This window comes from Gorilla gorilla, chromosome 19, assembly GCF_029281585.2.
Source record: "Gorilla gorilla gorilla isolate KB3781 chromosome 19, NHGRI_mGorGor1-v2.1_pri, whole genome shotgun sequence".
Taxonomy (NCBI): Eukaryota; Metazoa; Chordata; class Mammalia; order Primates; family Hominidae; genus Gorilla; species Gorilla gorilla.
Genome location: NC_073243.2, coordinates 27015467 through 27029239, shown reverse-complemented (window position 1 = coordinate 27029239; position 13773 = coordinate 27015467). Strand labels below are relative to the sequence as shown.

General features: G+C 45.2%; 1 protein-coding gene across 1 annotated transcript in view; it reads right to left on the bottom strand.

Moving 5' to 3' along the window:
• DNAH9 (dynein axonemal heavy chain 9) overlaps window positions 1-13773 on the bottom strand; it is a 372401-nt gene that overhangs the window by 231774 nt on the left and 126854 nt on the right. The window contains exons 28-29 of the mRNA XM_031003344.3: window positions 11769-11873; window positions 499-656 (exon numbers count right to left, since the gene is read on the bottom strand). Coding sequence (XP_030859204.3) covers window positions 499-656; window positions 11769-11873 — 263 coding nt within the window. The remainder of the gene's footprint in view (window positions 1-498; window positions 657-11768; window positions 11874-13773) is intronic.

Sequence of the window (13773 nt, the reverse complement as noted above, 5' to 3'; positions counted from 1 at the left end):
GCCAAGGAAAATAATCATACATACGGAAAAAAAAGATTTATATGCAAAGATGTACATTACAGCATTATGCATAAATTTATTTTAAATGTTAGAAAGTCTTAATATTTAACCATGGGGGAGTAGTTAATTACATTGTAAACCATGCACTTGATAAAAAAGTATGCAGCCATGAAATGAGATTTATCAAGAATATCTAATAGAAGAAAATATTTAGGATATGATTATGAGAGACTATGAAATAAAAAAAAAACACAAAACTATGTAGAGCGCAAATGCAGGCTACCAACGTATGGATTTAAAATGTATATACAGAGGAGAACAGAACACAATTAAGCAAAAAGCAATTTTACTGCATTAAAGACATTAAAGAAGGTTGTTAAAAATCTACTTTTCCAAATGTTCCAAATTTTCCTTAAAATATATGTCACACATTTTAAGTGGAAAAATGAAAGAAACTTCTTTTTTGGGGCTTTTGCATGGGGCAGAACTGACACTCACCTGAAGAGAGCCTTGAGATTCTCTGGCAGCTCTGTGCGGCCAGCATAGCCTGGGTTCATGGTGATGAAGATACCGACAGAAGGATTCAGGCTGATCTCCTCCCCAAGGAAGCTGAACCACTGCTTCCTATCTCTAATCGCATCTTGAATGCTTTTTACCTGGTGAACCAATCAGCGAGAAATTCCTCAATTGCCTTTTAGTGGAGGGATCATAACTAAAGCTGGAACCCCGTAGTCACACACAGCATGAAGAACTGTCCTGTGGACGCTTTCACTGAAAGACAGGCATGATGACCACACCCCAGACCCTTTACTGACAGGCCCTGGTTGCATGTCTAAAAGAAATCTGGCCACTGCTAGGCACAGTGGCTCATGCCTATAATCCCAGTGCTTTGGGAGGCCAAGGCGGGCAGATCACTCGAGGTCAAGAGTTTAAGACTAGCCTGGCCAACATGGTGAAACCCCGTCTCTACTAAAAATACAAAAATCAGCCGGGTGTGGTGGTGTGCATCTGTAATCCCAGTTACTCGGGAGGCTGAGGCAGGAGAATTGTTTGAATCAGGGAGGTGGAGGTTGCCGTGAGCCGAGATCATGCTACTGCACTCCAGCCTGGTTGACAAAGCAAGGCTACGTCTCAAAACAAAACAAAAAAATGAATCTGGCTGCCCACATCCACATTTATGACACTGTGGCTAAGAGCATGGGAGGGAACAGCAAACAGGTGTTTAACTCCCTGAATGTGGGTTCTCTCTGTAGTAATGGCTGAAGTGTATTAGGGCTGACCACTGGCCGGACACAGTTCTGACCACTTCTCATGTATTAACTCATTTGAGCTTCATCATGCTTGGAGGGGGGCACTTCAATTACATCATCCCCATCTCTGATAAAACAGAAGCATGGTGAGATGGAAACACTTGCCCAAAGCCACACAGCTACTAATTGGGGCATCAGGATTTGAATCCAGGCAAATGGATCCTGGAGCCTGTGCTTTCAGGTATTGTGTGATGGTGAGGATGCCATAGTTACCTGCTGAGCTTGTTCTAAGTAAATGAAATAAAGTCTGTGAAGTACATAGCCTAAAGAAAATTGCTTAGAAATACCAGCTAACATGAGGGATATCCATGTGACCATCCTCATCGCAACTGTGGTCCCTGTCTTGGTTTAACTCCTCATAGCCATCCCCCAGACTATACCTCCAGAACAGGTGACCCTTTACAGATGGAGCAAAGGTAGGCTGGGTCAGACCCAGAGGGCTGTTAGTGCTTTTTTCTTTAGAAAATCAGACTTTCTCTTAAATGTAGACTGGAGTCAGAGGAGGATTTATCCTGAAGCTTGGCCCAGTCAGATATATGTTCTAGATTACTCTCTAGCAGTGGGAGGAGAGGCAGAAGTGAAATTCAACCATTTATTGTCACACCTGGTGCTTGGAAATGCGTAAGCAAAAATGATCAGCAACAGAGAAAAGATGAAAGGGACACACTTTCAGGCTAGCCCACAGCCTTGTCCAGCCCGGCCCCAGAAGGTCTTTGGGAATTTCCAGCCTCTCAGGTTCTCGGAAGCAAAACCCAAAAGCTGGGGCCGGTGCAAGGTTTTGAATGAGCCTCAGCAGGTCGGCTAAGTCCAGGGTGCTAGAAGAGCAAAGGGTAGCCTAGTTCTGTGGAAATGGGGCTGTAGGGTTGTGTGTGTGAAACAGTGGGAGGGGTTGCGGGGGGGAGCTGGACCATCTACCACTGGGCACGGCTGTCTCCAGAGTACACAGTTTGCCTGGATGCACAACAGTTCTACAATTAGGATTCAGCTCCCTTCTCAGAGTGAAGCGCTAATGACTGTATGCGTTTGAGCTCACAGCAATTAGTTTGAAACTGAGACTTCTTTTCTACGTGCAGAATATCAATGCCATCCTGGCAGAAGCAGGCTTCAGCAGCCAGGACGCTGGCCAAACAGATCAAGCTCTGCTGGTTTGCGTGGGGCTCACAGCCCAGCCCAGCTCTGCCATGGAGCCTCTTGCAGCCTTCATCACCCTGCAAGTTACGTGACTAGCAAAGGCTAGTTCTCTCCTTTGTCCCCAGTCTTCCCATCCATAAAATATACAGAGCACTCGCCTTATTAGGGAGTGGGAAAGCAAGTTTAATTAGCGTTTATAAGTTGCTCTGCTACCTTTGGGCGAAGACTAAGGCACGAGCCTGGGACCTTTTCTGCTGTTCATTCTGACTCAGCATTCTCTCTCCAAACACCGAAGCCCAGAAACCTCACACTCAGCAAGAATTTATGATGCACTTTTGGATTGGAGGCATCTGTGCTTTTGTGTAAAATTCTGTAGAGGGGCTCTTGAGGGAGAGTGTTGAACAGACTCAAAGATGCAGTTAATGTTGGAGCATCGGTGCTCATAGAAATTTTGGTTAGGCTGGCTTGTACAGGACAGGCTTTAGCAGCAACTGCGGTCCGCAGAGCAAATCACTGGAACATAACAATGATCAGGGTCCAAGAGGCCTTGATAACGTCCAGGTCCTGGGAAAGGCCAGAGGGTCTTTCAGGATGCTTGGAGGCAGGGAGGGGGAAGTGGAGAAGCAGGTGAACTAGGGATGTATGGATTAAATGCAAGCCCAGCCAGATGGAAGTACACACACAGGTCGTTTGGCAACTGATAGCTAAGGCTGCCAGGCACATCTCACCCATTGGGATCTGTTTCTCTATTGAAAATGCATCGTTTTCTGAAGATCTTAAAGCCACAGTGAATAACAAAAAATAATAACTGAGATTTTTGAGCACTTAATATGTACGAGGGACGATCCTGAGTATTTTCTGTGAATTATTCCATCCCAAGCTTTTAACAGTTGTCTAAGATAGGTAGTCTCAGATCTTCATTTTACCGATGAAGAAACTGAGGCAGAAGGCAGTTAAGAAACTGTCCTATGTTTATGTAAGATGTTAGCATTAAGGGGAGGCTAAAAGTGAGATATGTAGAAATTCGATGCTATTTTTACAACTTTTCTATAAATCTAAAATTGGTTCAAAATAAAAAGTTAAAAGAAAAAAAAGAAACTTGCCTGAAACCCCACAGTTGGTAAGTGGAGCAGCTCAAGCTTAAAAGCCAGGCAATCTGGTGCCGAAGCACATGCTTTTAGCTACTTCCCCCAAAGGCTCTTGTACCAGAAGGAGTGCTGTGCCAGCCACAGACCAGTTTCTCATCAAACATATACGTTTTCAGAGCAATTTGTTTTACTCTGAAAACTATCATGTTTAATTTAGAGGCATACTTTCCACAAAATAAGAAAAGACAGTTTTGCCACCCATTAAAAAGACAAATAATCACGCCTGTAATCCCAGCACTTTGGGAGGCCGAGGCAGGCGGATCACGAGGTCAGGAGATCGAGACCATCCTGGCTAACACAGTGAGATCCCGTCTCCCCTAAAAATACAAAAAATTAGCCAGGCCTGGTGGCACATGCCTGTCATCTCAGCTACTTGGGAGGCTGAGGCAGGAGAATCGCTTGAACCTGGGAGGCAGAGGTGGCAGTGAGCCGAGATCACGCCACTGCACTCCAGCCTGCATGACAGAGTGAGACTCCATCTGAAAAAGGAAAACAAAAACAAAAAACAAAACAAAACAAAAAAACAAAACAAAACAAAAAAATGGAAAGCTATGTAGGAACCAGTGTTCTCAACTGGGGATGAGTTTGCAATCCCTCTCTCCCAGGGGTCGTGTAGCAATGTCTGGAGACACTTTTGTTGTCACAGCAAGGAATTGGGGTTGCTGTCGGCATTCAGTGGGTAGAGGCCAGGGCTGCTGCTCAACATCCACAATGAAGAGGATAGATCTTCACAAAATAGAATGATCAGCCCAAAGCATCAATAGTGCTTAGGTTGACAAGCCCTGATCTAGACCAAACATTTTACCAGTGAGGACTCTGAGGCTGAGAAGATATAAGGTACTTAACCTCCATCCCACACCACGTGTCCTTGGGTCCAAACCAATTCCCATGCAAATTCTTAGCTCTACCTCCAAGATAAATCAAATCAGAAATTCTGGGAATGGGGTCCAATGAGGTGCGTCGGAACAGGCCCTCCAGGTGATTCTGATGCACGCTGAAATTTGAGAACCACTGCAGTCCAGTCAATTCTTACATTTCTACTCATCCCTACCTCTGCCCACATGGCCCCATTCATAGCTGCATACTGACCTCCCTCTCTCAGACGGGAGGGTGTTGAACAGACTCAAAGATGTAGATAACTTTGGAGCATCGGTGCTCATAGAAATTTTGGTTAGCCTGGTTTGTACAGGACGGGATTTAGCAGCAACTGAGTCTGCAGAGCAAATCATTGGGACTTAACAATGATCAGGGTCCAGGAAGCCTTCACAAAGTCTGGGTCCTGGAGAAGGCCAGAGGTTCCCCTCTCTCCCTCTCTCAGATGAGCCTGGGTCCCCCACTTCCTTCTGCCCCACCAGGCCTGGAGAGGCTTTGCCCCTGCAGAGCACTGGCTGGGACAAACTGGCCTCAGTCTTGGGGGTCTTGATGTGAACCCAAACTCTACAGTCCTCAGCGGTGTTTTCCTCATTTTTCAGTCTCTCTCTCAGCTCTGGTTCTCAAAATTTGCTGAACGTGTGAACCATGTGGAAAGTTTTTAGAAAGTACCGATACACTGGCCCTATTCTGCAGGAATTAAATCAACATCTTTTCGGGGTGGACACTGTGCATTACTATTTTGTAGAATTACCCAGGCCATTCTAATGTGCAGCCAGGGTTGAGATGACTGTGCCAGAGTGGCACAGTCCCCGATTTTATTGTGCATAGTAATCACTGGAGGGTGTGTTAACATGAAGATTCTGTTTCAGCAGGTCTAGGGTGGGGCCTGAGACTCCGCATTTCTAACAAGCTCCCAGGGGATGCTGGTGCTATTGGCTCACAGTTTGAATAGCGTGGGGCTACATGACACCAGCCATGCCTGGCACCCTCTGCTGTCACTCGCAGGGCACCTACCTGAAAGTCAGTGAACTGTTCTTGCCACTGGGCCACGCTGCCCCATCCCAGTTTCATGGCCCACAATTGCCCCTCAGCCAGATGGTTTTACTGTCTCTTTCCAGCCTCTATGGTCCTTGTAATTGCACATCTTTGATGGAACTTATTTTCTGCCTTATCTTTCGGATGATTTGCCTAGGTTTTACTTTTTTTTTTTTTTTTGAGATGGAGTCTTGCTGTGTTGCCCAGGCTGGAGTGCAGTGGCACGATCTCGGCTCACTGCAAGCTCCACCTCCCGGGTTCACACCGCCATTCCCCTGCCTCAGCCTCCCAAGTAGCTGGGACTACAGGCTCCCACCACCATGCCTGGCTACTTTTTTGTATTTTTTAGTAGAGACGGGGTTTCACCGTGTTAGCCAGGTTGTTAGCCAGGTCAATCTCCTGACCTCATGATCTGCCCACCTTGGCCTCCCAAAGTGCTGGGATTACAGGCGTGAGCCACCGCACCCGGCTAGGGTTTACTTCTATATATTGCAAGCCAGTCCTGACGTCCAGTGGTCAACCTTGTTATCTGCACAAGCCTTGTGTGCCTGTCTGACCATAAGAGCTGCATTTCTTGCATGAGGATGACATCTTTCCCCTCATGACTGGAAGCTGCTGATCACAGAGGGTTCTGTCCCTGTATCCTCCCACTCAGGCTAGGGTCTTGTGTCTGACTCACTCAGTGAAGTATTAAGGCCATGCTGTTTCTGTGCAGGTGACATACTTTAAGGAGGTCATGGGCTAGCCCTATGCTACTGGGATCTTGGCTTTTTCTCGTCACCCCTCTACCTTGGCCCTTCTATTCTAGGAGAGTGGCTCATTTTGTGGTCCCCTGTGGTCATTCTCTTTTCAAGTCTTTGCCCCAAATGCCATGTGCTATTTAACATCCTCCCCAGCCCGCTCCACGCTTCCCAATGCAATGGCAGATTGAAGTCTGTTGCTTTCAGGAAGTGCAACCCACTCACCACTTTTTAAACATTTTAACATTTCTGGTGTTTTTTCCCCATTAGACTTTAAGCTTCTCTTTAAAGGGTGTTACATGGGAAGCTCCCTCGGCTCTGAGACTGGAGCATTTGTTTGGTGCTTGGAGTACTTGGAGCCCTGCTATGGTGGGCTCCCAAGTCTTTGCTGACTGATCTTCTGCTTCTACTTGCTTCCTGCCTCTGCCCAACCCATTATTGGGGCTTGTAATGCAGGGAAGAGAAGAAAGTGCCAGGAAGGCCTGGCCACAGGGCATGGAGGGGGACAGGGCATTGGGTTGTGTCCTTGTGGCACATGTCCCCAGGTGCAGATAACTCAAAGCATAGACAGCTGATTGCAATAGTAAAGAAGAGATTCCAGAAAAAAGTAAGTAATATCTTAGACATTTTTTAAACAGCAGAGTAATTTTTTTTTGGAATTGCCACACTGGTGTTCTTCCCAAGTGGCTATGTGACTTTGCTTGACCAGTCTCATGGAGACATGAGAATGTCCACTGACAAAGACGCTGTGGACCAGCAGCATAATCGCTTCTGTAGGAGTTACTGGGAAGAGGAGCACAGATGGACAAGCAGTGGAGAGGAGGAGAGGGGAGGGTGGCGGAGAACTGTCAGCAGCTGGTGTGGCTTCTGAACCAATATGCCAGCCTGGATTGCCATGTGAATAATTAAGTGCAATTTTCTCCTTGGATGGGTATTCGATTTCAAATGTTACCCGCTCAGATTTTGCCTGGGCTGTTGTCAGACCACTTTCTTGAGAAATGTCTCTGATGGGCGTAGTCCTAGATCAGAGTGTGACAGTATCAGGGACCCCCCAGTTAAACTTATTTCATTTGATTCCAGAAACAAACAGGAACTAAGTGATCTTAGAGAATGCACTGCTGACCTTGTGTTGAGCAGCTTCAAAATAAAGCAAATTCAGTGTCTATCTACTATCCAGGGGCAACAATGGCTGTTGGGCACTGCCTCATTGATTAGTACATTGTTAAGCTTGATAAGATAGCTCGAGGTTGGTCCAGCTCAGAAGGAGTGAAGGGCATAGAGAAGACCTGTGAGAACTGTAAACTAGTTCAACCATTGTGGAAGTCAGTGTGGTGATTCCTCAGGGATCTAGAACTAGAAATACCATTTGACCCGCCATCCCATTACTGGGTATATACCCAAAGGATTATAAATCATGCTGCTATAAAGACACATGCACATGTATGTTTATTGTGGCACTATTCACAATAGCGAAGACTTGGAACCAACCCAAATGTCCAACAATGATAGATTGGATTAAGAAAATGTGGCACATATACACCATGGAATACTATGTAGCCATAAAAAATGATGAGTTCATGTCCTTTGTAGGGACATGGATGAAGCTGGAAACAATCATTCTCAGCAAACTATCACAAGGACAAAAAACCAAACACCGCATGTTCTCACTTATAGGTAGGAATTGAACAAAGAGAACACATGGACACAGGAAGGGGAACATCACACACTGGGGCCTGTTGTTGGGTGGGGGGAGGGGGGAGGGATAGCATTAGGAGATATACCTAATGTAAATGACGAGTTAATGGGTGCAGCACACCAACATGGCACATGTATACATATGTAACAAACCTGCACACGTTGTGCACATGTACCCTAAAACTTAAAGTATAATTTAAAAAAAAAAAGAGAGAAGACCTGTGAGACCAGGATGTGAACCCTTTTTCCCTGCCCTGTGTATCCCGGCTTCTACTTCTCTTCAACCCATTTCCTGCAGTGTTCAGATAATAATGATGGTAATCATCCTCATCACTATCACCACCATCATTATCACTATCATCACCACCATCACCATCATTGCCACCACCATCCCCATCATTCTCACCATCATAACCACCATCATCACCATCATTAACATTATAATCACTGCCATCATCATCGCTGTCATCATCAACGTCATCACTGCCACCACCATCATCATGACCACCATCACCGCCACCATCATCATCACTATCATCACCATCATCATCACCACCATCACCATCATCATCACTGACACCACCATCATCACCACCACCATCATCATTACCACCATCACCATTATCATCTCCGTCATCATCACCATCATCACCACCACCATTATCATCATCACCATCACCATTATCATCTCCATCATCATCACCATCATCACCACCACCACCACCATCATCATCATCACCATCATCACCACCACCACCATCATCATCATTACCACCATCACCATTATCATCTCCATCATCATCACCATCATCACCACCACCACCATCATCATCATCACCATCATCACCACCACCACCATCATCATTACCACCATCACCATTATCATCTCCATCATCATCATCATTAGAATCATCACCACCACCACTGCCATCATCATCATCAGCATCACCATCATTAGCATAATTATCACCATCACCACTACCATCATCACCATTAACATCATCATCATCATCACTAACATCACCACCACCATTATCATCATCAACAAAGCATTTATTGAGTGACTATTCTCTGCAGGGCTTTAAAAAACAGTGCTTTAGAGATATAACTCATTTAAAAATTATTACAACTGCCTCAAGGAGGTGCTATTATTAACTCCCTTTACAGATGTGGACCTTGAGACATGGATATGCTCAAGGTCACACAGCTAGTAAGTGGCTGAGACAGCACTGAACGCTGGCATTATTCCTTATTCCAGGTTGTGAAGTGACCAGCCAAAGGGGAAAGCAGCCAGGAAACATTTGATTTCTTATAAAAATCTGGATGTCCAGTCTCTCTTTAAAACGTAAAAGATCTGGCAACACTCAGCTTACATCCTTACAAGGCAGAGGTGTGCTGGTAAATTTTTAACAACCAGCTCTCCAGGAGAGCAAAAATGCCCTCGATTTGTAGAATTTGGCAGCTTTCATGATGGAAGGACTCTCACCATAGCCCATTTCAAGCTACACTCATGTGATGCCACTGACATGCACACAACCAGCTCTTTCAAGCCAAGCTGGTCAAGGGTTTCAGTCCAAGAGTGTCCAGGCTAGCCATTTGTCTTCCTTCCTCTACTAACTGCTGCTGAACAGAACAAACCCCAAAAAAGGGAAAAACCATATTTCACCACTGGAAACCAGGGAAGAGCCTCACGTTCTGGCAACTTTCAGAGCTTCATCAAGGAACAGTTTGGACAAGAGTCAGTGGCTGTCAAACACAAGAGATGGAAAGACAGGCCACCTTGGAGCAGTGGTGAGTGAAGGGACCCAGCAGAGTCCCTTGACTGCCTGTGGCTTTCAGGGCAGCTGGAGATGAAGGTGGCATGGATTTGAGGATGGTGTGAGCCCTACTGCTGTTCAGCTTTGCGGTTGCTTCAGTGCCCCGCCCACAGCCCCACGTCCACACCTACCTGTGAAAAGGTATCGGATGAGAGGTGACCACATGTGAGACCTATGTGGATGGAAGCTGGCTCCTGCCAGGGCAGAGGGGGACAAGGATGATGCTGGCTCAGTCATCTTTCCCCGCCAGGGATGACCTTTTGCATGATGTTCCCTCCCATCCCCCTTCTGCCACCCTCCCCTCAATCCCGCACTCTTGCCTTAGAAAAATGTCAGTCAAGCTAAACGCTTTCCTTATTCCTTTGTCTGGACCTGAAAGGATTACAGAAACCTGTAGGGACCAAAGAGTCTCTCATAGCTACATTTTTCTTTTTTCTGTACTGTGCGCATACTGCTTTGGAAATAAAAGCAAACACAAGCAAAATTAAACCATTTTCGATTATATGGTGTGCGGCACACACTAGGAGCACCAGGCACATAATTATCCCAAGCACCTCACCACAGCTTTGATCATCACATGGTGCCCTTGTGATTGCTTTGCTCTGTTAAGGGCAGGATGGGGGTTCTGAAACCAGCCGCCCCTAGCAGAAGAGGGGTGCTCAGCCTACAGGGATACATGTGGAATAGATGCTGGCAAACAATGTGCTTTATCTTGGAGATGGGGTTCCTGGGGGGAGTGGAGCCTGTGCAGCTGCAGTAAGAGTCCCTGGGAAAGACTCTTGACTTGCCCTCAGCCACCAGTTTTCCTACTGCTCAGCCCCTCCTTCATATTGCTGGCAAATAGAGGGGCAATCTCCCTCCCAGATGTCTCTGGGGGTTCTCTGATGCCTGCTGAGGAAGGCATTTCAGCCTGCTACTATTGGGTTTGAACTTGTCTCTCTGGCCTTATTTTCTCCTCTGGCATTTTACCCACTAGACACCAGATCAGTGCCCACATCTGCACCTGGACAGTGTTGGTGGGGGCACAGGGTGCACATACCAACCTTACCACTTTCCAAAAGTCTACCCACGGACAAGATACAGTTCTCCTCTGATGTTCAGCTTTTCCACATACATAATGGGGAGAATAGTGGCTTGTAGGGCCATGGTGGAAAGACGTGAAAGATCTTTCATGATGTGAAAGATGATGTACGAAAAGTGCCTGGTACAGAATTTCAACAAAAGCTTATTCAAACGTTCCCCTTCACCCTCCTACTGCTCCAATTGTTCATGGGATCCTGACCCAAATCCAAAATCCTCTCCATCTTTTCAATGTAATGCATTTGGAAGTCTCATCTCAGTCAGAATTTAAGTCACCTCTAGAACACTGAAAGTACTCACGTCTATCTCAAGAGCTCAAGTTTTTTTTTTTTTTTAGGTCAGAGATCACATTCCATTCAACTGGGAAACTTCACCTGTCTTTTGCATAACACTTACTAGGTTGTAGGTGTTTAATAAATGCTTTCCGGATGACTTGAAAGACAAGGGGCATGCTTACATAAAATCTCACCCCAGAAGTGACTTCATTCAAAAACGATTCATGCCATATTCCTCACTTTATTAAGCTGAGCGTGGTGGAATAACTTGCCCAAAGATTCCAATAGGAAATAAAATAACTGAAATTTAAGTCTTGGTTTATAACCAAAGAACATGGCCTTTCCGAGGAGCTGAGCTCTGCCATCTTCATGTTTCTGCGCCCAGGTGAAGCAGGCAGGACAGATATTCTTTCTCTCCATTTTACAGAGAATGAAACAGAGTCCCAAAGCCAGTAAATGGTTCTAATTTGGTGGGTAACAGAAGGATACCCATTTTGGAGGACAGCTTCCCTGGAGCCTGATTTTAGAGGATGGAGAAAGGGGCATGAAATGACAAGGGAAAAAGGGACGTAGATGCTCAGGAGAGGTAGAAAACAAGAGGACATAGACTTCCACAGTAATCAATATGAAGACCACAAGGCTCCCACCAACTTCTGGCCCCTACCTGCACTGCCACCACTGACAAGACCTCCACGGAGATTCGATTAAACTCATCAAAGCAGCCCCAGGCACCAGTCTGAGCAAGGCCTTTGTAGATGTTGCCACAAGACTGCAAGAAAATGCACAAAGATTAAATTACCAACGGGCGAGTCTTATCAATACATGTTGAAGCCATTCTCCATCCCCTTTATTATAGGCACTTCTAGTCCCCCTAAAGACCACTGGTCAGAAACTTGTATTAAAATTTCAAGAACAATTAAATGTTTGATGGTTATGGGGTGTCAACAGAAGTCACAGGATTAAACAGAACCTTTTCAAGACACTTGGATGAAAATCCCTTTAAAATGTCATCAGGGTTGCATTATTGTTGATTCTGTAGCTTTCAAAATCCCAGGAAATGAATAAAAGATGATTTTTCTTAAGCTATACAGACAAAAAGCCTTCCACCCAGCCTTTGTCATGCACTGATGGAAAAATTTATGTCTGTATCTTTAAATCTATGCCCAATCACCCAGGTTTTCCAGAGTGGTGAGGGAGCTGGAGACAAAGACAGGGGGTGATAACATCTGTTAAAAAAACAAAAACCAAAACCAAAAAACAAAAACACACACACGCAAACTAAAGGTAAATCTTTTCAAATGAGAGCAGGGAAGGAATTTACAAGGGAATAATGCATCTCTGTCCTAAAAGTAAAAACCATCCTGGGCATTCAATATGAACTGGTAAGTCATGGGGCAACCAAAAAGATAGGTTCCTGGGAGACACTCACAAGGTCATTGGCAAGGAGACATCATTAAAATGCCAGGGAAATGCAAATAATGGAAAAGTCCCATTCATTTATTCAGCGGGTTTTTTTTTTTGTTTTTTTTTTTGAGACGGAGTCTCACTCTGTTGCCCAGGCTGGAGTGCAGTGGTGCTATCTTGGCTCATTGCAACCTCTACCTCCCAGGTTCAAGCGATTCTCCTGTCTCAGCCTCCCGAGTAGCTGCAATTACAGGCGTTCACCACCATGCCTGGCTAATTTTTATATTTTTAGTAGAGACAGGGTTTCACCATGTTGGTCAGGGCTGGCTCAAACTCCTGACTTTGCAATCAACCCGCTTTGGCCTCCCAAAGTGCTGGAATGACAGGCGTGAGCCACCATGCCCAGCCTTCAGTGGGCATTTTCTGACTATCAGCTCTGTGCACAGATCATGTGCTGGACACAGGGGAGCTCAGTCTAAGAACTTTTGGTCACGTAGAGGAGATAAGGTATATACATAAAAACAGGAAAATTACGGCATCAGTAGTGGTTCCATTGAATAATATAGATCACAAATGTCATATTCACAGAAGAGAGGGTCAGAGTGCTCCTGAGTGATCAATTTTGCCAAAGAGGTGAAAGTCAGATGGCAGCACAACAGTACTTCACAAAGTTTATCCCGCGGAACCACAAGCCTGAAAGATGCTCTTCGAAAAAAGGGCTTTTTGGTCAAGCAAATTTGGGAAACACATTCTTCAACCCATTTTGGCCAACTTACAATTTGTATTAGCATTTAAGGGCCCTAAGAAGTCCTATAACAAAAACATTAGTTTCACTGCATTACATGGCTAGGATTATTTTTCCTTCACGTGACCCCTGATTTTCTCAGAATGCACTCTGGCAATTATTGGTATAAAGATCACAAGATTAGAGTCAGAGGATATGGGGATCTCACAGAAAACTACATGCTTTAGGACACACACAAGAAACGATGGCTTTATAGGATAGGAGTATCTGTGTAGATAGAATGGAAGGGGTAAGGCTTTCCAGGAGGAGGAAGATTATGGAAGAAATACAAGCAGAATAATGATATGTGCAGAGAAAAATGACAGAGCCATTTTGATTGGAAAGTTGAATTACTAAATAAAGTCATGGTTGTAAAAAGCCTTGAATTACTATGAGGGATCTTTGGAGGTTTGCAGCAGAGAACATGAGCAGAGCAATGTTATGAGAGGATTGGTCTAACTGCCACATAGGCTAGGTTGGA